Genomic DNA, 28,000 nt, shown 5'->3' with positions numbered 1-28,000 from the left:
CCCAGGCTGAAGTCTCCCTGAGGTCAGGGTCCTTGGTAACATTCATCATGCTGCCCAAGAGGTAAGGGCCGCGTTTTGCACAAAGCAGACCCTCCGCTTTTGTTAAATGCACGATAGTGCAATTCTGGGAAGTTCTTCCTGAGGTCTCCCTCTGCCTGCTTCCCCACAAAACAGCGGACTAGAGCCCAACCAGGGAGCCTGCAGCCCACGACCACCAGGTGTCGCTGCCGCGTTCCCGCGCCGGAGGGTGGAGCGGGCCGCAGACCCGAGCAGCATGTGGACGTTCGGGCGCCGCGCGGCCGCCGGCCTCCTGCCCCGGTCGGCGGCCTCTCGCCCGGCCCAGGCCAGCACCGGGGCACCGCGCCCGGTGGAACTCGCCCCGTTTTGCGGCCGTCGTGGGCTGCGCTTGGGAACCGCTGTGGCTGGAGTGCCCGGCCGAGCTGTGAGTACCCGCGCCCGGCAGCCGCTAGGGCCGCGCAGGGGAAGGCGCCGCGCACGCAGGGCGCTCGGGGGCGCGCTCGGGCATGCGCGCCGAGTGGGACGGGCTGGGCGGCGGGCGGCGGGCTTGGGAGCGCCCTTCCTGCTCCAGGTCACGTTTGCACTGGCTTCTGGAGAGGTCGGTACTTTGTCCTGCAACAGGCCTGCAGGCCAACGACCCGGGCAAAGGCAGGGCAGGCGGACGGGCATCGTTCCGCGGGAGCTGCGGCTGTCTCGAAGCTGTCACTGCCTTCTTGAGAATTGAAATTTCACGTTAACATATGACATGCAGCACTGTATAATGCACACATGTGTATTATGGGTGTGGAGCACATTTAGAAATATACACGTCATCTTTTCAAGCCCGGATTTTATGAATGAAACCTTTCCTTCGAGCGAGGTAAAACTGTCAGGGCTGCCGAGCAAGCTGGAGTCCAGCTTTTAGAAAACGACCCGATATGGATTCCAAATTCTGGCTCTCGGACTCGGCAGACCTCGGGGGATCCCCCGAGCCTCTCTGAGGTTCTGGTGAGCTTCGTGTTCTGTACAGAGGAGATAAAGGGTGATGTCCATATTGCCGGCCTGGCGTGAGGACTATATTGGATTAACACACGTAAGGACTTTAGTGCTTCAGGATGCAAAGAAGTATGTGACGCAGGTGCTGCATGATTTGAAAGAAGCCCAAAGAATGGTGGTGGAGCCAAGGAAGGCTACCCCTGGTCAGGGAAAGACCTGGTTACCAGGATGCCAAGATAGTGGATGGGGAGCCACATGGGCAAAGCCCAGTGGCCGACTTGGATCAGTTATGGGTGGCTGGTACACTCTGTATTGCAGGAGATGAAGGAGGCCCAACCCCGCTTGTCAGTGGTGGGCCAGGTTTGGATTTAAGCTTAAACTGCCCACTGACACTAGTTATTTAGCCCACGCGGTGTTTGAAAAAAAGCTTTAGGATTGATTGCCAACATGCAAAAACTGGGACCTAGAAAAGGATTTCCCAGCTTCTCTGGAAAAATAGGCAAGTGTAGCCACAAGGATCCCCAGATCCCCTCTTCCCAAGGCGATTTATTACCCACCTCTTTGTTGCATTCACCTGCTGTGCACCCTTGGGCAACATAGGTTGTGGCAGTTTTTAACAGGAGAGTGACAAGGGGTGATTCCAAATGGCTCTATTGGGCTGTTGACTGGGGAACTTGCTCAGCGTGGTGCTGGCACCCAGGAAGGTGTATACTGGGCTTAGGGATCATTTGGAGGTGGCTGGATAATTGGCAGCCTTGGTCATCCACTGGGCCTCTTTTTTCCATCATAATCTAATTACAGTTGTTTAACCTGTTCATTCCACAGTTCCTTTGCACATCTTGGGTGTGCACATCCACAGTTGGTGGATGGAGTAGCAACTGAGATCTCCATCCTTTTTAAAACCTTGAGAGTCCTCAGTTTAGTCCCTGAGGGCCCTTGGACTCTGAACTTCATCAGGACCTTAATTCACTTGGAGGCCTTTCTCGATCCTCCTTCTTTCTTTATCCCCTATTTCTACTTCTTAGAGCAGCTGTCCAACAAAAAAATACAAAGGTAGCCACATATATAATTTTGAGTTTTCTGATAGCTAAATTGAAGATGTAAAGAGAAACAGATGAAATTAATTTTAGTAACATTTATCTAACCTAATACAACCCAATATTATCATTTCAACATGTGATCATAGGGCTGGGGATATAGCTCAGTTGGTAGAGTGCTTGCCTCGCAAGCACAAGGCCCTGGGTTCAAATCTCTGGCACTGCAGGAAAAAAAACATGCAATTGTTATTTTTAGAATGATTAATGAGATACCCTACCTTCTTTTTTCACACTCATACATTTCCAGCACATCCTAATTCAGATGTTAAATTTCCATGGAAATACTTGAACTATATTTATAAAATTCACGTTTGAGAGCTGGGAGTATATAGTTCAGTGGCAGAGTGCTTGTCGAGCATGCATGAGACCCTGAGTTCTGTCCTCAGCACCGCAAAAAAAGGAGGAAAAAAATCCACAGTTGAAAATGATGGTTCACATAGTCAGGGCATTTCAGACATACTTAAAAATTCTTAAATACCTTTTTATGATCATTTTAAATTAATTTAAACGAAGCATAAACTCTAGCTTCTCAGTCACACTGCTCACATTTCTAGTGCACAGTAGTCAGTGTGGCTGGTTGCCACCACACTGGGCATGTGTAGTGTCTGATTGTCAGCTTGCACATGAGAACTCAGCATCCACAAGAAAAGCTTTTAAAGCCAGGCATGGTGGCACACGCCTGTAATCCCAGCAGCTAGGGAGGCTGAGGCAGGAGCATTGCAAGTTCAAGGGCAGCCTTAGCAATTTAGTGAGGCCTTAAGCAACTCAGCAAGACCCTGTCTCAAAATAAAATACAAAAAGGGCTGGGGATGTGGCTCAGTGCTTAAGCACCCTTGGTTCAATCCCTGGTACCAAATAAATAAATAAATAAATAAATGGCTTTTAAAAGTGTATCTCTGAGCTCCCACCCCCAGAGGCTGGAAAGGACTCTGGTTTTGCTGGCAGCCTCTGGTCCTTGCCTAGCTAGGCCAGCATCTTCAAACTTTGACCTTAATGCTAGCGACAGCTTTGTGCAGGAAGTAACCTGAGGTTTCTACCTCTTCAATCGCTTCATAATCTCTTGCTACAGCCACTTCTGCATCCCTGGAATGGCCTTGAGATATCCACCCATCTTCCTAAAGGGACAGAACCATCCCCTATGACTTCATTACCCATAGGTTTTAAGCCTGACAAGCAGGTTGAGCCCTAATTCACATTAAATTCATTTTTATTGTCTTTCAGAGACATTATACATGAGTTCATACACACAAAAAGACCTATAAAATATCCATATTGCCAGGAGAGGTGGTACGCTCCTGTAATCCCAGCGGCTTGGGAGGTTGAGGCAGAATTATCACAAGTTTGAGGCCAGACTGCAACTTAACCAGACCCTCAAAACTTAGCAAGACCCTGACTCAAAAAATGAAAAGAGCTTGGGATGTAACTCAGTGGTAAAACACCCCTGGGTTCAATCCCCAGTTAAAAAGAAAAAAAAAAAAAAAAAAAAAACCAACGACAATGAAACAAAGAAACAAAAAGTAACTCTATTGCTTAAAGATTAGTAATAAATGCTAGGGTCTGAATGCCATGTTCCCCCAAATCTGTATGTTGAAACCTCATCACAAGGTAACCACAGGAGGTGGGCCTTTGACAGGTAGTGAGCTCATGAGAACAGAGCCCTCAGTATTGATTAGTGCCCCTATGGAATGCCCAAGGGAGCTCATTCGTCCCTTCCACCAAGTGAGAACACAGTGAAAGATTGCCACCTATGAACCAGGAAACAGGCTCTAACTAGACCCCAGATCTGGCAGTGCCTTGATCTTGGATTTATAAGCCACACAGTTTATGGTGTTTTGTTACAGCAGCACGAAGGGACTAAGATAGTAAATACCCATGTCACCTACGTCAGGTTGAGAGAATTTGCTTGTTCCTCAGAAGGCCTGCCCTGCCCTGGAGAAACCTGCTATCCTGGGTTCTATTAATTATACCTCCCCCGTTTCCTGGGAGTTTACTTCTGATGTGTTTCTCCTTAAACACCTACTGTTGACTTAAAGACATTGTGCTGTGACTTTAACAGTGGTTTTGAGCATCATCAAAGCCTGCTCAGGGCCAGGGTTGTGGCTCATTGATAAAGCACTTGCCTAGCACACGTGAGGTACTGGATTCCATTCTCAGCACCTCATATAAATTAATAAAATAAAGATCCATTTACAACTAAAATATATATTTTTTAAAAAAATAAAACTGATGCTCACAGCTGTCCTTTGTTTGTTCTCCCTGCTGGAGAGTATCCTGTTGGGTGAATAGATCACACCTCATCTGGGCTCCTTTGGTGGCATTCAGCAGATTGCACGGTTCTGCCATTGCGCTGCTTCGTGTTCCTGTGCATGGACAGTGGTTCCCTTCCAGTGAATTTCTCAGGATGGAATTACTGAACAAAGGGCTGAATTACTGAACAAAGAATCAACACATTTGATCCCCAAAGTGTTTATACCCATTTGTTTTCCCCCAGCAAGGGCGGGGTACTGACTGATTCACTCTTCAAGTGTTGTTCTTAGATAGGGCCCAGAGTGACTAGGCAATGCTTCAGGCCTCTCTTTTGGCCTCCCTGCTGGCCCCACCCGGGTGGGTGATAATTGGGTCATGTGGTACCTGAGCTTGAGATCAGAGGCCTAGAAACTCACTAGTATTTCCTAGATGCATCCCATGAGAACACAGATCCATTAGACCCTGGAGACTCAGCTAGCAAATCTACCCCACAATTTGGCTTCGGGGTGACCTGGAAGTAGGAGGGGTGGCTATTGGGTGGCTTCAGCAGAAAGCCTGTGAATCCCATCTGCTGCCCTCAGGTTGGAGTTTGCCTCTCTGACCTTCTATATCTCCACCCCTTTGTTGATACCTTTCAAAACAAATCTACTGAACACCCTCAGGCCCTGTATTTGAGATATTCCTGTTCTCTTGCTTAATCCTCATGACCAGTCTGCAGCAAATATACTATGATCACTGCCTTCAGAAGAGAACACAGGGCTTGAAAGATTTAGCCGTAGCCCAAGGAATGTCAAATTGGTGTTAAAAAAAAAAAAAAAAAAAAAAAAAACAGGTTAGATACAAGGCAAGGCATATTTGGCAAAAATTTGTTGTTATGATTAAAAACACCTGGGACTGGCGATGTGGCTCAGTAGTAGAGGCTTGCCTAGCATACACAATGCCCAGAGTTCAAACCCCAGCTCCCAGAAAGAAAAAAAAGAAAAAAAATTTAATGGCTGTCAATGAATAACTTACATTTGACCAAACTTTCCAACAAGAAACTATTGAAAAGAAAAAAAAATAAAGCCCAGTACCATACATATTAATAATCTCAACTACTCAGGAAGCAGAGGCAGGAAGAATGGCTGAGGATACAGCCCAATGATAAATCACTTGCCTAGCATGCATGAGACCCTGGGTTGAATCCCCAGTACTGGGGGAGATGGGGGTGGGAGTGTATCAGAGAGACTGAGGTAGGATTTGAGAGGCCAGGATCCTAGAAAGAAGGGAGATTCCCTAGGGGAGGAACCCAACACTCTCCAGCACTTTCTCCTCATGTTTCGAACCCCATTCTGATTCCCAAACATGTGATGCTTGCATTTGTGGCAGGCAGATGGGGTCCAATCCCAGTTCCACCACTGTGTACCTTAGTATCAGTGTGACTTTGCAGGAGTTACCCCTTGGTGCCCCAGTTTTCTCATCCATCCTCCTTATTTGCATATTCCGTATTTCTGAATTTGACTACTTACTACAGTTTCTTTCTTGCCCCAAATCATATCCCAGGGCTCTCATGGTTGTTCAGCAGGCATGTGCAGAATGGCAAAAAGTTTGAGTCCCCTTGGAGCACATTCCCAGCAGAGGTGAGACAGGGCTCTGCTCTGTCTTGTTCCAGCTCCCACGGTGTGAGCGCCTTCTTTTCAGTGCCATATTTTCACATTTGTGTGTTTTGTTGGTGATGTTGCTGTTTAAGAATGGTCCTGAGCCCGGTGCCGAAGGAAGCACAGGGAGACTGTGACATGCCTTACAGAGAAAATACACGTTAGATTCATCTCACTCGGTGTGAGTTATAGTGCTGAGGTCCCAAGTTCATTGTTAATGAATCAAACCAGGTGTCTTTAAACACAAATGCACATAAGCAGAGTCATATAGCCATTCGAGGCTTGCGGGGACCTAACCCTGCATTCCCTAGGAATAATTGGCTAATTGAGCATTTGTAACAACTTTATAAGACCTACTTCTTGTGAATACCTATGCTCCCAGGATTATGAGAACTAAATGAGTCCATACCTATAAACACCAAGAGCAGGGCCAAGCAGATAGAGAACATTCTAGAAAGTGCAATAGAACTGCACACGGTGAGGCCTGCCTGTAAGCTCAGGAGGTTGAGGCAGGAAGATCACGAGTTCAAAGCCAGCCTCAGCAATTTAGCAAGGCCCTAAGAAATTCAGCAAGACTCTGTCACTAATAAAAAATAAAAAGAGCAGGGAATGTGTCTCAGTGGTTAAATACCCCTGGGTTCAATCCTGGTACCCCAAAAAAGAAAGTGTGATAGCTCTGACAGTGGCTATTATGTCTCCTTCAAAGCCACCTCCTTTAAACACACACTCTGCGCTCAGCCTTCCACTCCCTCTGTCCATTTCCAGCCCTGTGCCCTCAGCCTCCTCCTTTCTGATCTTGCCAAGGGTGCTGCTGGCTCAGGATCAATATCTAAAGGTCTCTGACCACCAGAGTGACCTTTGGAGGGTGTAATCTTATCATCACCCTCTTAAAGCCTGCTGTGCCTTCCCTGAGTGAAGACCAGCTGAGCTCCTTCACGAGCCCCTGGCTACCTCCACTTCACTCCGTCACCTCCTTCCTCCCTCCCAGGCCTGCCACCTCCTCTCTGACTGCACCACTTTCTCCCTTGCTCTCAGTTCACTCCCATCTGGTAATTTCTTCTGTCTTGCAGCTGGTCATTTGCAGCAGAAAGCAGTGGTTATCAACTCACAGCCCATCACCTGGGTGCCCAGCAATGAGGGATTAAAAAAAATCAACAGGTCACATTCTCCCCTGCAGATCCTGCTAATATGATCTGTCAGGCAGCAGTTGGCCTCTCTTCTGGTCTCCAGCAGACTTTTACCTCTTGCTCCTTTTTGATGTTTTTCTGAGTCAACCACATCACCTGAATAGCCTGCAGCAGCACTGACCAGTAGAACCCCTGCCATGATAAAAATGTTCAGTATGAACCACTAGCCACATGTGACCTCAGGACACTTAAAATGTGGCCAGCGCTGCTGAGAAACTACTTTTTAAATATTTATCTCTATAAACTTAAGTTTAAACAACTACATGTAGCTTGTGGGCACCAAATATGTCCAATAGGACAGCAAGATCTGAGTGAGAGACTTGAAGAACTTTTTAATGCGTTATAAAGAAGTGGAAAGCAATTCCTAAGAAATATTCCTGAAAAACTGTAACATGGTTACTCCTGAATGTAGCAGTAACAATATAGGAACCATATATTGTTGGATGATAATAGACTGAAAAATGATAATGTTATGTTCTTCTTTTAGAGTTTGAACCTCCACTACCTCAACCAGATTCTGAATGTCAAAAAGCAGAGTGTCTATTTGATACCTTTGAGGAACTCGGGAACTTTGGGCAACCCAGGGTAAGATGAAAACACCTTCTTCCGAGAGGTTTTTTCTCTCTTTCCTCCCTACCTCTCCCATCTAGAACTTGTTTTCTCTCTGAGCAGCAACCCTCTCAGGTACCTTTCCACATCACTAAGTATCCACCATGTTATTTTTAATGAAATGATATTAAGTCACATGGATTGTATCATAATTCATTTAACCCATTCCCACTTGTTGAACATTTAGGTTGTTTCTAGATTTGTTAGTATTTTTTCAGTGTCCTTGTGAGGAATATGTTGCTATAACAAATAGACCCCAGAATGTCATGGCTTAAACCAGCAGTGGTTTGTGTCTCCCTCTCCAGACTGCCCAGGGTTGGTATTCCTCCATGAAATGTGTAGGAATGACTAGCTGAGAGTCTCTTCCAGTTCTGCCCTTTCCTGTCAGTGCCTCGCTGTCTGCATCGTTTAGGCCTGTCAAGTTCCATTTGACAGGAAGGGCTGGGATCATCAAAGGGCTGGAAGTGGCACTTGTCCCTCACTCACACTCCACTGGGAAGCACATCGTCACAGGAGCCCCTGACTGCAGGGGAGCCTAGGGAATACAGGCTAGCAAGTGTCCTGGAAGACGTGGACAGTGGAGTCCCTGCAGAAAGCTGTTGGGCATTGTTACAGTCTGTCCTGCTGCGAACCGATATCTATAGGACCTTCTTTCACACACAGATATAAGACTCAAGAGACAAACAGCCATGCAGTCTGCATCCACCTCAAAGTCCAAGATTTTGGGATGACGTGCCATTCTATCTCAGGTCTAAGAATGGCTTCTTCTGACCAAGACACACACACACACAGTGATGACAAGGGACAGAATAACTGCAATAATACTCCCATTCAGAGAAGAAACATGTCCCTGGCCTATGGCCGTGAGGGGATCTTGCTGCAGCCCAGGATGGAGGATGGTGCTCCACAGATCCCTCTGGGGGCCTCCTCCTTGCCCATTGTCCCCCTCGTCTCAGGGGAAGCTGGCAGTGGGCAACGTGCCTTCCTTGGGGCAAGCAGCCTTCACAGCCCACATTTCTGCTGACCACAGGCTGGGGTGCCAGAGGCTATTCGAAGACGCCAGTAGACAATTTTAGGTCAGACTCATTTTTCTTAGGTAACAGGATTTTCCCCAAAATCATAGTATACTTCTGATCTGTTTACTCCCAGCCAGTCCCCCATGCCAATAACCTCATTCAGATTTCTTCCCTGCATGGAACCCTCCAGCAACCTTACTTCTTTGCATGTCCCCATCCCCAGCCCTCTGAACCTAGGAACAGATACCTTCAGGTCATATAAAACATAAGATCAGGGACCAGCGATACCCTCGATTTGGTTTTTGCAACAGGGTTGTGTCCCTTTTTGGCAGGCCTTTGTGTTCAAAGCCTTAGATTCTTCCTTTGACTTTCCATATTTGCACAAATGTTCCTGTTCACTTCACTCCTTGCAAACATGTCAGTTATTTCCTGGCTCATAGAATCTTGTTGCACTTGCTAAAAGAAACAGAGAGCCACTTACACACAGGAACATTCTAACTATCCCCAGAGCTACATGCTCAGTAGGGAGACTCTTGTCCATCTTGGTTTGCATAGACAACAGACTGACTGTGGGCTCTGCCTGGGCTTTCAAAACCTGTGGAGCCCCCACATCTACCCACCTACCCACAATCTCCCCACCCAACTCCCAGAGCTTCCAAGCTGGCACTGTGGACTGCATATTCTAGGAGTTTGCTTTGGTGGCACCCATTTCCGGCCCCATTTCCAGGACCCCTCCCACACAGATTTTCTGCTGCTGTCCCCTGACCACTCTGGGCAGTCCTGTGAGGGTAGAGAGGATGCCCCGAGTCCCACTCCCTTCCCCAGGGGCTCCTTCTGTCCTCTGGGAAGCATACCATCATCCACTCTGCTGGCAGCCTCTTGACTTTGGACTCAAAGAGTGTTTTAGGACTTTAACTTTTTTGATCCAAAAGAAATGTGTCTCTTTTGTGTTCCCCAGTTCCTCAAGACAGGAGGTATCAACCAATCTCTCCATTCGCTCCATCTTACCTTAAAAATGCCCATCACACTCTACCAGACCACCACTCTCTGTAAAGAACAGCCACCAATCTGGTCAGTCTGCAGCCTGTCCCACCTTGTCCCTGCAGTGGGAGATGGGCACACAGTGGATGGCAGGAGTTCATGCAGCACATTATCTGGAGCCACTGGTGTCTTACCTTAGCCCCCTTGGACACTCAGATAATGGAGCTGTCTGGTGTACATCTCATAACCTACAGGTATAGCCTCACGGGGCCAGAAGCTCCTAGAAAGATGTTCTGTTTGTTTTGTTTTGTTTTGTAGTGCCAGGAATGGAACCCAGCTCCTCACTCACACTGAGCACACACTTTGCCGCCGAGCTACACCCCCAGCATAGCAATAGTTTTTTATTATTATGAATCAGAGGCCGTGGAATTTACCATTTTAAGATGCATAATCCAGGGGGCTTTTAGTATATTCACAGGGGTATACAACTGTCACCACTACTAACTCCAGAACATTTCCATTACTCGCAAAAGAAACCCTGTACCAGTTAGCAGTCCCACCCGTTCGTCCCTTTCCCCACCCCTGGCAACCACTAATCTACTTTCTGTCCCTCTGTTATTCATAGCAGTGTTTCATTATTGAAAAATAGTAAAGAAATGGCTCCAAGTCATTTGTATGCACCCTGATAACGTTTCTAAAACTGAACAAAAACAAAAACAAAACAACCCCCTGAACAAAACAAAAACAAAACAACAACACCTGTGTAACTAGTACCCAGCTCAAGAAACAGCATGTCACCAGCCCCTGCAGGCCAGCCCCTAAGCCCCTGCTCCCTCCTGGTGCTTAACTACCCAGAGGAACTGCCATTCTGATTTCCAGTAATGGCTTAGTTTTGCCTGTTGTTAAGTATAAATAGGTTTGTGTGTGACTTCTTTCCATCATGGTTTTGTTTGTGACACTAGTCCATATGGTTTATTGTTCTTTCTTTTTTTGTTTGTTTTTTAGTGATACTGGGGATTGTTATAAACAGTCCTATTTTGCTCTATCATATACCACAGTTTATTTGTGCTTATGTTACCTCTGATTACTTGTGCACTTTCCAACTTGAAGCTATAGGATAGTTCTGCTGTGAACTTTCTCATATAGTGCATGTCTTTTGGTGAGCCCATGTGCATTTCTGTTGAGTGTACCCCAAGAGTGGAATTGGTGTGTCATAGCATGTGAATGTGTGCCACTTCAGTGAAGACTGCCAGCAGTTTTCCTAAGTGATTGTCCAGTTTGTTTGCCCAGCAAACAAACAAACCAAAATACTCAGGACAACTCTTATTACCACCTATCTCTTTCACTTTAATCATTCTGGTGGTATCTGCTTGTGTAGGGGTTGTTTCTATGTTTTTTAAACTGGGAATTGAACCCAGGAGGGTTCTACAACTGAGCTACACCCCTAGCCTTTTCATTTTTTGAGACAGCTTCTGCTAAGTTGCCCAGGCTGAAGTTGAACTTGCCATTCTCCTGCCTCAGCCTCCTAAATAGCTGGTATTATAGGCGAGTGCCACCATACCCACTGGTATCTTATTTTTTAAATTTTCATTTTCCTGAAGATTAACAGAGTTGAGCACCTTTTCATATGCTCATTGACCATTTGGGTACCTTTTTTAAAAAATGTTTTTTAGTGAAATAAATGGACCTTTATTTTACTTATTTATATGGGGTGCTGAGAATCAAGCTCAGTGCCTCACACATGCTAGGTGAGTACTCTACCACTGAGCTACACCTCAGCCCTGGGCACTGTTTATTTAATGAAGTCTATTAAAGTATTTTGCCCAGTTTTCTCTTGGCTTTTCTTATTGATGTATAGGCCATAATTCCAAATTAGTACTTTTTCAGATATGTGTAATGCAAATAATTTCTCCAACCTTGTGGTTTGCCCTATATAAAATTTAATAACAAAGCAATGCAAGCAACCTCAATGTCCAGCTGAAGGGGATGGGTTAAAGTAACAGAAAATACAATAAAAATCCATATAGGCTAATATAAATCATTTGTAAATATTAAGTGAAAAATGCAACATGCTTCAATTGTATATTCAATTGTATATTAAAAAAGACATCTAGCCAAGCATAGTGACACATACCTGTAGTCCCAATGGTGACACATACCTGTAATTCCAGCAACTAGGGAGCCTGAGGCAGGACGATTACAAATTTGAGGCCAGCCTCAACAACTTATCAAGGTTCTGCACAACTCTATGAGACCCATCTCAAAATAGAAAATAAAAAGGGCTGGGAATGTGATTCAGTGGCAAATTGTCCCTGGGTTAAATTTCCAGTGCCAAAAAAAAATAAAAAAAATAGAAGAAGACAAACATCTAAAAGGACACCAAAACGCAAAAAGACTATTAATTGTTGTTGCCTCTGAGGATGGGTCCTGTCTGCTTAGAAGAAAGGCATCTCTCTAAACTCCTTTCGTGTTATTTAAATATTCACGCTGTGCATGGTAGATATTTCCCATCAATTAAAAAAATTTTAGCTAAAAAATAAATGCATAGTAATAACAAATGTTTCTATTGACAAACTGGAGCAGTCTGGTAATCATGTCTTTTTGATGACTCTGTTTCCCTGCAGCTCTCTAGATGAAACTGCCTACGAGAGACTCGCAGAGGAAACACTGGATGCCTTAGCAGAGTTTTTTGAAGACCTTGCAGACAAACCCTGTACACTGGAGGACTATGATGTCTCCTTTGGGGTACAACTTGGCTTATTTTAATTTTTCTGTTTCCTCCCTCAGAAATAAGAATGCCCCTCCAGCAGAGCTAAAGCACAAGCAGCATAGGGTAAGGGGTGGGACCCAAAGGCCCTATGGGGTTCAGTGACACAACCCAGCTCTCTCAGTGACTCTGGGCAAGTTATCCTGCCTCTCTGAGCCTCATTTCTAGATAAAAAAAAAAAAACAGATTTCCAGAGGTGTAGCTCAGTGGAAAAGTGCTTGCCTCGCATGTGTGAGCCCTGGGTTCAATCCCCAAAGCCATAAAAATATTACTATAGATTCCCCGACCTTCACCTAATACTCATGAAGGTAAATCAGGGAGGAGGCCTGGCTGTATTTGTGTAGCAGGTCAGCATAGACAGTACTGAACTAGACCACTAATTCTTTTTGTTGTTACTGGGGATGGTTCCCAGGGGTGCTCTAACACTGAGTTACACCCCCAGCTCTTTCTTATTTATTTATTTGTTTGTTTGTTTGTGTGGAGATGGTCTTAGTAAGCTGCAGAGGCCAGCCTCAAACTTGCTATCCCCTGCCTCAGCCACTTGGATTACAGGGGTGCACCCTAGACCACTAGTCCTTAACGGGGATAAATTTTGGTGGTGCCAGGAATGGAACCCAGAGGTCCATGCATGCTAGGCAAGAAGGAGCTTTACCACTGTGCTACATCCCCAACCCCCCCCAGGTAATTCTATGGTGCAGTCTGTTTGAGAACTGAAATGGATGAAACTTAGCCCCCAGATCCTAGGAGTGAAGGAAGTGCTGGTGTTTGTTTGTTGACCACCAGGTGGCAGACTTGGGCAACTATCTGCGTTTGAGTTTGTAATTGTTGCTTAGCCTTTAGATCTTTTTGCCACTGGGGAAAAAAATCTCCCCACTTCCTCCTCTCCCTGCCCTCTCCCTCACAGGCAGAGGTTAATCCTCTTGACAGCAATTAATACCAGGAAATGTCATGAAGTGAACATTTTGGATTAAATCACAGGATTATGTAGGACAATCAGCTGTCAAATTAAAGTGGTAGAAATAGTGTTGATGTTGCTATGGGGCCACTGGGTAGAGAAGAGACTCCATAAAATAGAGCAGGCAGCAAAGTCTTAGAGAAGGTATCAAACCTGACTGTGAGAGACTTGGTAGTAAAAAATAGAAGTAAACCAGTAGTAAAGGAGGGATACCTTTTAGGTGGGCTCAGAGATGACTGTCAGCAACAAAAAATTCAACAGTGTCAGAGAGGTGCTGTAAATGTCTTTATAAAGTTGGAGTGTGGCTCAGTGGGGAAGTGCTTTCCAGCATGAGAGGCCGTGGGCTCAATCCACAGCACCGCTAAAAATAAATAAAAACTGACCATCCAGGAAATGATTTTAGAGGTGGAAAAGTTACAGATCTCCTTTCCCCAGCCTCCCCACCAGGGGCTGGAACTATAGAGACACCAGTTCTCAGGCTACACTCTGGCCATGCATGCAAACATTGATCAACAAACCACAAAAGCAGTCACACAACCTGTTCTCATGTGGTTAGCAAAGCCCCAGATTAACCCAGGTACTTTGCGTAAATGTTTCATTAGAAGTAAAATGTGCCAGCAAGTGGTGACACATACCTATAATCCCACTGGCTTGGGAGGCTGAGGCAGGAGGATCACAAGTTCAAAGCCAGCCTCAGCAACTTAGCCCCTAAGCAAGTCAGCGAGACCCTGTCTCAAAATGAAAAATAAAAACAGAACTGGGGATGTGCAGGCTGGGGAGATAGCTCAGTCGGTAGAGTGCTTGCCTTGCAAACACAAGTCCCTGGGTTCGATCCCCAGCACCGCAAAAAAAAAAAAAGAACTGGGAATGTGCTCTGTGGTTAGGTGGCCCTGGGTTCAATCCCTGATACAAAAAAGAAAGAAAAGAAAAGAAAAAGAAAAAAAGTAAATGTGCAAGGGAGAATTAGCTCAGTGGCAAAGCACTTGCCTAAGCACATACAAAACCCTGGGTTCCATCCCCAGCACCAAATTTGTTAGCATTCTAGTGGCTAGACTCAGTTTACCTTGTTGAATCAGTTTGAATCAGGTGTCACAACTTTCTACTCAGTGGTGAGTCACAGAACCTTCAAGAATTCTACTCTCTGAATGCCTCTCTGAAGAGTATTGGCTGCTGGGCTTCTCAGATTCTATCACCTATTCATGCAAGGGAGTGGTGCCTTATATTTTTCTAGACAATCCTGATACCTTGAGCATCACTCTGCTCACCAGGGAAACTTTTCCAAAACATGCTTTCATTATGCCACTCAGCATTTGTAGATCTTTGGCCAACTTACTGCTGGCCAAGTGGACAAAGCAATAATTCGGATTCCCCAAGAATGCATCTCTGCTTCAGTTTCCTCCCTGTGGGGTGGGAGACTGGAACACTACTTAGCTGGCATGCCATCTGATCAAGTGGGCGAGGTAATGTGTACATGTCAGTGTCAGGGTCCAGGCCTCAACCCTTGCTGGCCATTAGAGGGGAAGCCCCACAGAACTGAAAGTACTTCCTATCACTAGGTAACGAGTCTGCTATACTTGACCCAGCAAAATGTGACCACAGACTGTTAGAATTGCCACAGTAGAGCCAGGTGTGGTGACATGTGCCATAATCCCAGCTGCTTGGTAGACTGAGGCAGGAGAATTGCAAGTGCAAGGCCTGGCTGGGCAACTTAGTGAGACACTGTCTGAAAATCAAGAGGACCAGAGATGTAGCTCGGTGGAGGAGTGCCTTCCTGGCACACGTGAGGCCCTGGATTCAATCTCCAGCACCACACACACACGCATAAAAAGCTTACGCTGGTAAATTTAATGTTAATAATTAAATTAAAAAACAAAAACTGGCAGCAGCTACCTGAGAATGAAGCTTATATCACAGGTTAATGGGAGTGAGAGAGTGCTTCCAGGTGTGGGTCTTTGGACCCAGCCACCCCTGGACGTGAGGTCAGCTCTGCCAGTGACTAGGTGTTCTTTACCATTCTGAACCTCTGGTTTCCTGTGCAGACAGTATAACCCATCACGTAGAGTGCCTGCCTCGCATGCGCAAGGCCAGGGTTCAAGACCCCAGCACTGTGGGATTGCGGAAATAACAAACAAACAAACAAATGAACCTCTAGTTTCCTCCCCTGTAGAATTGGGATAATGATGAGAGTAATAGTAGTTGATATTTCTGTTGATGTTCTCCTTTTCCATAAAATTTGCATTCCTGGTGTTGCTATCATTTTTATGTTTCTTTTCTTTTCCTTTCTTTTCTTTTTCTTTTCTTCTTTATCTTAGTACTGGGGATTGAACAAGGAGTGCTGGATCATTAAACTACACCCCCAGCCCTTATTTATTTTTTATTTTGAGATAAGGTTTTGCTAAGATGCTGAGAGACTGGCCTTGAACTTGTGATCCTCCTACCTCAGCCTCCCAAATCACTGGGATTACAAGTGTGTGTCACCATGTCCAGTTATATGATTCTTTTTTAATCAAAAGAAATTATAAAAACAACAGGGGGGTGGGGGCAGTGAGATGCAGCTCACTGACAGTACTTGCCTAGCTTATATCAGACCCTCGGTCTGATCCAGCATCACAATAAAAACAAACAAACAAATAAAAACCATGACCTGGCATAGCTCAAAATACCATAGGTGTACCTAGCACTACTGAACTATATACTTAAAAACATTTAATGCGGTGGGGCTGGGGACATAGCTCAGTGGCAGAGCACTTGCCTAACACGCAGAAGGCCCTGGGTTCCATCCCCAGCACCACAGGTACACATGAACAACCCCCTCCTGTCCCATTCCTATCAGTTCTGTTGCTATGGTTACCACCATCCTGCACATCAGTGGCTCTTTCTGTTCGTGGAAGTGCCTTGTGAGAATCGTTCAGGGACCCCTGTTTGGTTCTGAGGGCTCTGGCATGCACAGAGAAAGGCTCCCCCGCCTTGTGTTGCGGGGTGTCAGGCACAGGGTGGGGAACTGGAGGCTCCCCTGCTTACCAGTTCCCACAGCAGGAACTTAGCCTTGTCACCCTTCCTTTCACATTTTGCCACTCTGAAGAGTCCAAAAGTCTTGAGAGTAAATGGCTCCTTTGTCGAAAGAGTGTTTTCAAATTTAAATGAGCATATATTGGACAAAGATGGTCCAACCAGTCTTTTGGGAATTGAAGGCTCGTTAGAGGAAAAGAGAGCTGCTGTGGAGTGGAGGGTCTGAGATGCTTGTTGGATACGTGGGAAGGGTCTGGAAATAACAGGCATAGGCCGGAGTTGCTGCCTTCTACCATCCTAGCTAATGCCACTTCTCTTCTGACACCAGCAAGGTAGGGCATTGACTGCTTCCTTCTTTCCTTCTCTTTCTTTTTCTCATAATTAACTTGTCATGTCTAATTCTCAGGCCGGCACAGTATTCTAGTAGAGTTGGTGTCTGCATTTTTAACATCCTATAGTATGTTCTGGTTGGGCGGGGTGGGGGGGCACAACAAGTCAGCAATTCCACATGCCTTTAGACCAGACAAGTCAACTCTTCCTGCCTTGCTGACCTCCTGGGGAAAAGCACTGTGAGGTACAAACATTATGATTAATCCCCTTCTGATCCTGAGAGCAGTGTTCTTTCTATGAGATCTATTCCTAATACTAAAGACTAATGTTGTGTACAACCATAGAAATGAAAAGCTGTACCCCATTTGTGTACAATGAATCAAAATGCAGTCTGTAAAAATAAAAAAGATTTTAATTAAAAAATAAAAAAAAAAAAAAGACTTTTGTGAGCCAGGAGTGACTCAACCTGTAATCCCAGTGGCTCAGGAGGCTGAGGCAGGAGGGTTGTGAGTTCAAAGCCAGCCTCAGCAACTTAACAAGGTCCTAAGCAACTTAGCAAGACTCTGTCTTAAAGTATAAAAAAGGACTGGGGAGTGGCTCAGTGGTTAAGCACCCCTGGGTTCAATTCCTGGTAAGAAAAAAAAAAAGACTTTCATGTGCTGAGGATTGAATGAAAGGCCTTGTGCATGCTAAGAATGTGCTCTACCGCTGAGCTCTACCCCCAGCCCCGTGAAGACAGTTCTTTATGGTGTGTGTGGTGTGCTTGTATATGTGGAAAGCATTGAAATATAACAACATATAATGAATTTATTGCAAAGTACTAACTTTGTCTTTTTTTTACTCATTCTTTCTTTCACCATCCCAAGGGTGGAGTCCTAACAGTTAAACTGGGTGGAGATCTAGGAACCTATGTGATCAACAAGCAGACCCCAAACAAGCAAATCTGGTTATCATCTCCCTCCAGGTATGTTCAGAAGTTGAAATCTGTACTGGTTTAATTTGCTTGAAATGCGCTATTGTGGACCATTTTAAAAGGGTCCTCTCAGGTGTATCTACAGGTGACCCAATTCCTGGTGTTTACAACCTGTCCCATCTTCAGCAACAGATGGGACCTAGCTCCCCCCTGCTGATCACGTGACTACCATTAGCAGGCATCGGATGTTGACAAGACCTGAAGCAAAAAGTGTGAACTTTTCAGAAACTGACCTAGATGGTTTTTCTCCATTAAATTGTTTGGGGGTCTGAGTCAGTGATAAAGCACTTGCCTAGCATGCTGGAGGCCCTGCACCATGAAAAGAAAAATAAAAAACAAAACTATTTTTGATATTTCAGCATCTGGGCAAGTTTTACTCTGTCTTCAAAGCAAGTTAAAGTTTGATCACTAGTTTGTTTTAAGCATCTCCACTAAGGGTCAGTTGAGGAGATGGGACAATGTTTTAAGTCACTCCTCTAGGGCATTTCATCCCTTCATTGATGTGTAGAGGAATAAAAGACTGTGTTGTAGACAGCCTCAAAGCCTGAGAACATGCAGAGCCTCCGCAGTCTGGCTATTGCTGATGTGGTTGTAAGAACAGGAGAGATGCCCACAAAGCTCTCAGACTGACCTTCCTGGTCATTCATTAGCACTTCCAAAGAGAACAGATGGAGTATGATTTGGGAAAGGCCTAAATTAACCAGTGTGGAATTCTTGGAAAGCCTAATGGTATTCACAATCAAGAAAAAAAAATTATAGCCAGGCACACAGTGATGCGTACCTGTAATTCCAGTGACACGGGAAGCTGAGGCAGGAGAATCATAAGTTCCAGGCCAGCCTCAGCAAGGACCTATCTCAAAAAAAAAAAAACAAAAAGGGCTGGGGATGTAGCTCAGTGGTAAAACATACCAGGGTTCAAGGTTCAATTCCCAGTAACCCCCCCCCCCTGCCAAAAAAAAAAAAACAATTATAAGCAAGTGCTGAGGTATAGCTCAATGATAGATAGCTTCCCTAGTCTGCACAAGGCCCTGGGTTCAATTCTCAGCCCAACATTTTTAAAAAACCTATTCAGAAACATACTACTGGGTAATAATACCTTCCTAGATATTCCAAGTATACTTTGTTTTTGCAGTGCTGGGGATCAAACCCAGGGCCCCTGCCAGCCAGGCAAGTGCTCTATCACTGAGCCACATCAACAGCTCCACCCAAGTGTACTTTATTATAAATCTATAATTCATATGAGAATGGGGGGGGCAGGTGCTGAGCAGTTACTACTGTCACAGCTACTGAGTTCCAAAAAATATTTTTTTTTAATTTTTTTCCCTTTCAGCTCTTCTATTTAGTCCAGAATATCTTTTATAGGTCTATGTTTCTGATCTGTTTTTTCAGTTGACAACTTTTCAGGTCCTGTGGAATTAGCAGCCTTTCCTACCCACCTTGCCCGCCCTGAGGAGGTTGTAGGATGGAATAAAGGAGAGGTCTGGGGGACAACTGGGTGTCAACACCTGAGCTAACTCAGAGTTCCTGGGTGATGTGGAGAGACATGAATACTACTCACCTTCTACCTGGCTACCTGGGTAGCAGAGTCAGAATACTGGGCCAACAAAGGTTCTCTGTTTTACTCCATTCTTTTTAAATGGCCCAAGTGGTTTGTATTCAGCAGTATGTGCAGAATAAACAAGAGCCCTGTCCATATTATTTGTCCCCTTTTTTTGTGGTACTAGGGATTGTGCCCAGTGCCTTATGTATCTTGTGCATGCTAATAAGCACACAGCACTACCTCTGAGCTACTTCCCCAGCTTCCCCTCTATCTGTATTCGTGAGCACATTTTCAAACCCCACTATTTGACTGACAATACAGAGACTCTTTTTTTTTTTTTTTTTTTATTCCAGGGATTAAACCCAGGAGTGCTTAACCACTGAGGCACATCCCCCACCTCTTTTTATTTACAGAGTCTCACTAAGTTTCTTAGGGCCTCACTAAGTTGCTGAGGCTAGCTTTGAACTTGCCATCCTCCTGCCTCAGCCTCCTGAGCTGCTGGGATCACAGGCGTTTGGCCCTGTGCCCAGCCCAATACAGGAATTCTTAAAAATGTTATAGCCCTACAGGATGCTTCACATTAAGCTTCCTCCCTGGCCAACTTCTGCACACCTGTCTTTGGAAAGGCACTCCTGAGTAACCCAGGTGGGCTCAGGTGCCCCTGCTCGTGGGCTCCCAGAGTACTCTACACTTACTTCCATCAGGATATCTGCTGCTGTGTTGCCCCATCCACTCAGCCATGATGAGGTGGAATCATGTGTATCTGGCATAACAAGTCATGGCAAAAAAACGGCTCAATTTTGTCTACAGGAGTACAGTGGATTATTAATCACCTTTATATGACCACAAAGAAGTACCTAAGGTGACTAACTGGTAGAGAAAAGAGTTTTATTTAGCTCACAGTTTTGGAGATTCAGAACCCACGATTGAGGGCTGGGGATGTGACTCAGTGGTAGAGCACTTGTCTAGCATTCTGGAGGCCCTGGGACTCAGTGGTAGAGCGCTTGTCTAGCATTCTGGAGGCCCTGGGACTCAGTGGTAGAGTGCTTGTCTAGCATTCTGGAGGTCCTGGGTTCCATCACCAGCACCTCCAGAAAAGTAAAAAAAAAAAAAAAGGCCAAGATTGGGAGGAGCCTCAGTTTGGCCCCCAGTGAGGATGATACATCACGGTGGGAGCACAGGTAGAAGCAGTCACATCTCAAGCCAGGAAGCAGAGAGATTGGGTGGGAGTCCCACAGTCCCCATGGCCTAAAGATCCCTCACTAGGCTCTTCTTCATTTTTCTTTTTTGGCACTGGAGATTGAACCCAGGGACTCTTTGTCACTGAGCTATGTCCCCAGACCTTTTATTTATTTCTTATTTTGAGACGGGTCTCACTAAATTGTTGAGGCCGCCTTGAACTTGTAATCCTCTGGCCTCAGCCTCCTGAATCAGTGGGATTGCAGGTGTGAACCACCATGTCCAGCTAGGCTCTTCCACTTAAAGGTCAACTGCACCTCCCAATACCACCATCCTGGGGACCGCACTTTGACATATGGACTTTTGGAGGAATACTTGTCCAAACCATAGAATATACAACCTTCCCAAGTGAAGTGCATGTGCCATTTGTGTTTACTACATGAGCCCAGTTTGGATGAACTAGCCAGTCAAGCTTGCAGTTACAAGGATGCAAAATTTAATTAAGAAAAAAGTTTTTTTAGCCAGATGTGGTAGTGCACATCTGTAATCCCAGAGATTTAGGAGGCTGATAGAGGAGGATGGCAAAGTTCCAAGTCAGCCTGGGCAACTTAGGGAGAGACCCTGTCTCAAAATAAAAAAAAGAACAAGAGTCAGGGATGTAGCTCAGTGGTAGAGTGCCCCTGGATCTAATTCTCAGCACCAAAAAAAAAAAAAAAAAACCCACTAGGTGTGGTGGCTCATGCCTATAATCCCAGGATTTGGGGAAGCTGAGGCAAAAGGATCACAAGTTCAAAGCCAACCTCAGCAATTTAGCAAGGCCCTAAGCAACATGATGAGACCCTGTCTCAAAATTTAAAAAAAAAAAAAAAAAAAAAAATATATATATATATATATAAAGAGCTGGGGATGTGACCCTGTGGTTAAACAACCCTGGGTTCATTCCCTAATACAAAAAGGAAGGAAGGAAGGAAGGGAGGGAAGGAGGGAAGTTAAATAATTGTATAGGTGGTTGTCAGGTGCTGGAAGAAGAAAGAATGGAAAAATAACTGTTTAATGAGGTCTCCTTGGGGTGTTGCAGATGTTTTGGAACTAGATGGAAGTAGTGATTGCACATCATGAATGTACTAATTGTTCATTTTAAAGTTTATGTTAAATGAATTTCACCTTGATAATTAATGACAATAAGCTGGATACAGTAACTCTAGCCTGTAATCCCAGCTACTCAGGAGGCTAAGGCAGGAGGATTGCAAGTTCGTGGCCAGCCTGGAAACTTGGCAAGACCCTGTCTCAAACAAAAAATCAAAAGGGCTGCAGATGTGGCTCAGTGGTAGAGCAACCCTGGGTTCAATCCCAGTACCACAAAAAATAGCTATAATAATAATAACAATTAATAATAGTGCAGGCAAGGCACAAATCACGTCAGTGACACAAAAATGGCCATGATTTTACAAGCAGTGCTCTAAGATAGCAAGTATCCTAGTGAGGTTGGCAAAGTGAGATCAGAACATAATGCCTGGAGACTGACAGAAAAGAGCCAAATGTTTTCAGGTCTTGAGAACCCCTCTGTGAAAAGTTCCAGGAGATGGGTTGTATGATTATTCTTAACTTTTCTATTTTATTTTATTTATGTATTTTGGGACTGAGGATTGAGCCCAGCAGTGCTCAAGTTACATCCCCAGTTCTTTTGTTTTGTTTTGTTTTTTTTATTTTGAAACAGAATCTTGTTAAGTTGTTAATGCTGACCTCAAATGTGAAATCCTCCTGCATCACTGGGATTATAGGCATGCACCCCTGTACCCCACTTATAATTATTCTTAAATAGAAGGACACTAAGTCAAGAAATCAAATATACCGGGGCTAGGGATATAGCTCAGTGGTAGAGTGCTTGTTTTGCAAACCTGAGACCCTGGGTTCCATCCATACTACTGCGAAAAGAAGAAGGAGGAGGAGGAGGAGGAGGAGGAGGAGGAGAAGGGAAGAAGAAGAAGAAGAGGAAGAAGAAAGGAAGGAAGGGAGGAAGGGAGGAAGGCAGAGGGAAAGAGGGAAGGAGGGAGGGAGGGAGGAAGGAAGGAAGGAAGGAGGGAGGGAGGGAGGGAGGGAGGGAAGGAAGGAAGGAAGGAGGGAGGGAGGGAGGGAAGGAAGGAAGGGAGGAAGGAAGGAAGGAAGGAAGGAAGGAAGGAAGGAAGGAAGGAAGGAAGGAGAAGGAAGAAATGTGTGCCTCACTTTTATACTCCAATCAGTTTCTTGGCGGCTGTCTTTGTGGAACTGGTTAGCTTTTATCACTGTGGCAAAATACCTAAGGTGATCAACTTAAAAGAAGTGAGGGTTTATTTGGGCTCACCATTTCAGAGGTTTCAGTCCGCAGTTGCTTGGCCCTGTTGCGTTGGGCCTGTGGTGAGGTAAACACCATGGTGGAGCACGTGGTGAAAGAGGCCACCCACCCCATGGTGGTGGCTGGAAGCAAAGAAAGAGAGAAGACCAGGGTTCCAACATCCCCTTGAAGGGCACCCCCAGGGACCTAACCTCTTCCTCTAGACCCCCTCCTACAGGTTCTGTCACCACCCAGTGGCGCCGAGGGCTGGCCACCAAGACTTTAACACAGGCCTTTAGGGGACATATCAGTTCCAAAATGGAGCTTCTCCTAGAGTGTCCTGTGGATTTAACAGTGTATTCGCTCTGTCTTCCAGTGGACCCAAGCGCTACGATTGGACTGGGAAAAACTGGGTGTACTCCCACGATGGCGTGTCCCTCCACGAGCTGCTGGCCACAGAGCTGACTGAAGCCTTAAAAACTGAATTGGACTTATCTTCCTTGGTCTATTCCGGAAAAGGCACTTGAACGGCTGCCCCATCATCAAGACCTTAACAGCCATCAGGCCAAGACCCCAGTTTCCTTCTGCAATGGAGAGGGGGTTTTCTGTTGTTTTTTTGTTTTGTTTTGTTTTCCATTCCTGCTTTTGACAACAGCTCTGAAAAGAATGTGTCGCCTCCGGAGCTGATTTAATTTCTACAGTTTATTTAGATTGATTGATTTCCTGCTTCACATGATACCTCTTATCTCTTTTAATGTCTTATACCCATATCTTAATATAATAATGACTTTACATAAAGAAAAATAATAAGAAGGAAATTTTGCCTGGAGGAGAAATGAGTTGTCCTCAATTTTCATTCTTTGAAGGATTTACTGCAAAAACATGAAAAGCTGCTGGCTCACCTCTTTATTTCGTCTGAAAATGAGTCTCATGAAAGAGTAGTTTAGGACTGGGGTTGTGGCTCAGTGGTAGAGCACTCGCCTAGCATGTGTGAGGCACTGGGCTCAATAAAAAAATAAAAAATGTCCATCAACAACTAAAAATAAAAAAGTAGTTTGTAAATGTCCCCAGGCCTCCCCCTAAGCGTACACACTTCTGAGCCCTTGAACAGTGAAAAGAAAGTATCCAGAAAATTGGGGGGGAGGACCTTGACTCGAAGCTATACTCATGTTCTATTATTTTTTTTTACTAAGGAAAGGCTTAGGGCCTAGGGGTGTAGCTCCCTGATACAGCACTTGCATAGCATGCACAAGGCCCTGGGTTCAATCCCTAGCACTGTTTTTTAAAAAATGTATTAGAAGTCTGTGCAAATGTGTAGCAAAGGCTTTTGCAATGAGTGAACCAAACACATATTCTATTATAGGAAAAAACTGAACAATAGAACAGTATAAACAAATATTAAGTGGGTATTTATTTCCTTTCTTCAGAAATATTTTTTTAGACTGGAAATTTTGGAGAGCAGTAGGTCAGTGCCAGTGAGACAAATAAAACCGTGCGTGCTTGCGTGTGTGTGTGTGTGCCTGTGTGTGTGTTTATATTTAGTGTCTTTTTTTTTTTTATGTACTAAAGATTAAACCCAGAGGGGCTCTACCACTGAGCTACATCCCCAGACCTTTCTATTTTTTTTTTATTTTTGAGACAGGTCTAAGCTGCCAAAGCTAGCCTTGAACTTGTGATCCTCTTGTGATCTTCCTGCCTTACCCTCCCGAATGGAGTAGAGGGGATTACAGATACACAGGTCACCACACCTGGCTCTGTTGTCTCACTTCTAATGAAAGTTTCCGTGCACCTCACCTGCTTAGAACTCAGTGATTGGGTGCGTTTCTCTATCTGTGCAATGAGGCTGCTATGATGTGGAATTGGAAATTAGGAAACCTATTATGGGCTGGGCGGGGTGGGCCAGGCCGTCGGGCCTATTTACTCTTACGTTACCTAAATGCTAACTGGTGCAGTGCAAGATCCCCATTTAAGGAAGGAAAAGGACTTCAAGCTTATGAACCGCAGATGAAGGAGGAATCAAAGTTATGTTCTGAGATGCCAAGTGGAAAAGAGCACAATGTGAGTCAGTGGCCCCCACACCACAGACCTGAGAGCAGCATATACCTTAAGCATCATATATCCCAGCTCTTTTTATTTTTTATTTTGAGACAGGGTCTCACTAAGTTGCCCAGGTAGGCCTAGAACTTGTGATCCTCCTGCCACAGGCTCCCTCCTGTGTAGCTGGGATTACAGGTGTGCACCACCACCCCCAGCTCTTACTTATTGACACTAGCCTCAGTGTTCTTATCTGTAAAATGGAGCTATGTAACATGTTGAGGATGGGCCCACATGTAAAGCACAGGTCCAACATGAGGGTACTCAATACATTACAGCTGTTGTTCTCTCATGCACAGCATAAGCATAACTTCATACTCAAATTGGGGCCTCCCATTTTTGTTATTCTCTACTCAACCTTGCAGTTGGTCAGAATGTTCATTTCGCTTACAGCGTGATAGATTCTGATTCCCTGAACAATTCTGCTTTTATTCTGTTCCATCTTCACTATCTGCTCTAGAAATGTTGGGGCCAACTTTAAGTTCAATAGTTTGTATTAAGCGAAAAGTTTAAACATGCTTCCTCCAGCTAAACTCATTGCAACCTCAAAAGACACAGATTCATAAAAATGAGGTTTGTATGAATTGACTGCTCAAGTTTGCCAAGGAAAACTAGCCTCCCTCTTCCAAGGTACACACAAGGATCACAGTAATTTTGGTTCTTGAACAGTTGAATTCTTGGCACAGATTTATCTTTTGCAAACTGTACCGGCAACATGCCTGACAGGGAGAAAGCGGAAAGAGGACTAAGTTATGAAACTCCATGTAAACTTAGGCTGCTTTTCCAAACAACTTCATGACTGTCTTTCTGGGTATAGAACAAGAAATGCCTTCAAATCCTTGACTTGACTTAATTAGCCATGACACTTGTAGTACATCCTAAGGTTGCAGTAAATGACCCCTCTGGGGTGTGTAAAGCAGCTCACTGAAACCCCTGTGTCTGCTGGAGACAGAATCCAACTCAAATATTCTGTCTGCCCTGACTGAACTGTTTAAGAAATAGAATGCACCTAGAGATTTATTGCACTGTTTATTAACTGAAGATTCCTCTAGACTGTTGAAAACACCTGCAACCGGCAGCAAAATTGACTCCATAGATCTACTGTGAAGAGCAACCAGACTCTGTGAGGCTACATCCACAAGTAAACGCGGTGCAAGACGGGCCTCTGCTGCCACCTCATTTATGTCATCTGTGGGGACACTGGTAATGCCAATTTTTTTTTTTTTTTTATTGTACTGGGGATTGAACCCAGAGGTGTTTTACCACTGAGCCACATCCCCAACCCTTTTTTAAAATTTATTTATTTTATTTTTAATTGTACATGACAGTAGACTATATTTTGGCAGACTGTACATACATAGAGTATGACTTACTCTATTTAGGTTCCCACCTCTTGTCGTAAATGATGTGACCAGCTACCCTGGTCATGCATTCAAATACAAGACTTGGAAAGTTATGACCAATCAATTCTATTGTCCTTCTTGTTCTCCTTCCACTTCCTTTCCCTTTATTTCCCTTGTCTAATCCAGTCCAATGGATTTCTATTCTCCCTCTCCCACCCTCCCTTGTTGTTGTGGGTTAGCATCCACAAATCAGAGAGAACATTTTGCCTTTGGTTTTGGGGAACTGGTTTATTTCATGAACGTGATATTCTCCAGTTCCATCCATTTACTGGCAAATGCCATAATTTCATTCTTCTTTATGCCTGAGTAATATTCCATTGTATATATATACCCCACTTTCTTTATCCATTCATCTGTTGAAAGATACCTAAGATTGTTTCCATAGCTTGACTATTGTGAGCTGAGCTGCTATAAACATTGATATAGCTGTGTCACTGTAGTATGCTGATTTTAAGTCCTCTAGGTATAAACCTAGGAATGGGATAACTGGGTCAAATGGTAGTTCCATCCCAAGTTTTCTAAGGAATCTCCTTACTGCTTTCCATAGTGGTACCAATTTGCATTTCCACCAACAATGTATGAGAGTACCTTTCTCCCCACATCCTCGCCAACATTTATTGTTACTTGTATTCTTTATAACTGCCCCTCTGACTGGAGTGCCCAACACTTTTTATTTTTTTGTTTTGAGACAGTGTCTCACTAAATTTCTGAGAGCCTCACTCAGTTGCTGAGGCTGGCCTCAAACTTGTGATCCTCCTGCCTCAGCCTCCCTAGTTGTTAGGATTAACAGAGGTGCACCACTGTGCCCAGCACTTTTTTTTTCCTTTCAAAACATTTATTTGCTACAGAATTCTGTGAGTCCACCAATGAGCTTAACTCAGAAATTCTATATTTACATAGAGATTTTGCTTTTGGACTGGGTTTGTGGCTCAGTGGTAGAGCCCTCACCTAGCATGATGAGGCACTGGGTTCAATCCTCAGCACTACATAAAAATAAAATAAAGGTATTGTGTTGTGTTCACCTACAACTAAAAAAAGAAAAGAAAGAAAGAAAAAAGAAAAAAAAAAGATTTTGCTCATTGCAAGAGCTGAAATATTCAAAAAGCAGGGTTGTTGTTTTATTTTGTTTTGATCTTACCAGTTTTCGCATGTCTAGAAGAGATTAGAAAAAGTTAGATCTTATAGATTAGATGTCTAAAAATAGGGGAAAAGAAACATTTTGAATTCCTCATTTGGGCAGGTCCTGAACGGAAATCACGTTTATCTGCATGTGTGCTGTTCTAAGTCATAATACAGTGTTTTATAACAAAGAGCCTGAACTTGAACTTGATTGGTGAAATGTTTCCAGGCACTGTATGAATGACAGGATATGTGCCATTCACTTGGCCAACTCTGGCCCGCATCCTACTTGGCTTGTGAACTTTTTTACTTTTTTTCTTTTCTCTTTTTGTACCAGTGATTGAACCCAGGAGCTCTGAACCACTGAGTCACATCCCTAGCCCTTTTTATATTTTATTCAGAGACAGGGTGTCACTAAGTGGCTTAGGCCTCACTAAATTGCCGAGGCCGACTTTGAACTCACAATTCTCCTGCCTCAGCCTACCGAGCCGCTGGGATTAATGGCATGTACCATCACACCCAGCTCAGCTTGTGAAATTTTTGTAAATATCTC

General features: G+C 44.6%; 1 protein-coding gene across 1 annotated transcript; it reads left to right on the top strand.

Annotated features, from left to right (window-relative positions):
• Window positions 1-233: 233 nt before the first annotated feature.
• On the top strand, window positions 234-23,874 carry FXN (frataxin). The gene is made up of 5 exons (XM_079112051.1): window positions 234-442; window positions 7,649-7,746; window positions 12,392-12,512; window positions 17,695-17,792; window positions 23,208-23,874. Exons 1-5 carry the CDS (start codon window positions 275-277, stop codon window positions 23,356-23,358), a joined length of 636 nt encoding a protein of 211 aa, XP_078968177.1. The 5' UTR covers window positions 234-274; the 3' UTR covers window positions 23,359-23,874.
• Window positions 23,875-28,000: the final 4,126 nt, after the last annotated feature.

Source organism: Sciurus vulgaris, assembly GCF_902686455.1.
Source record: "Sciurus vulgaris genome assembly, chromosome: 15".
Classification (NCBI taxonomy): Eukaryota; Metazoa; Chordata; class Mammalia; order Rodentia; family Sciuridae; genus Sciurus; species Sciurus vulgaris.
This window is presented reverse-complemented; position numbering and strand designations above follow the sequence as displayed.

Bases quoted from the DNA above. Each gene is read 5' to 3' on its own strand.
- FXN (XM_079112051.1), top strand. From the start codon at position 275: ATGTGGACGTTCGGGCGCCGCGCGGCCGCCGGCCTCCTGCCCCGGTCG. The intron at 443-7,648 runs GTGAGTACCCGC...TTCTTCTTTTAG, and splicing joins CTGGAGTGCCCGGCCGAGCT to AGTTTGAACCTCCACTACCT. The intron at 12,513-17,694 runs GTACAACTTGGC...CACCATCCCAAG, and splicing joins ACTATGATGTCTCCTTTGGG to GGTGGAGTCCTAACAGTTAA.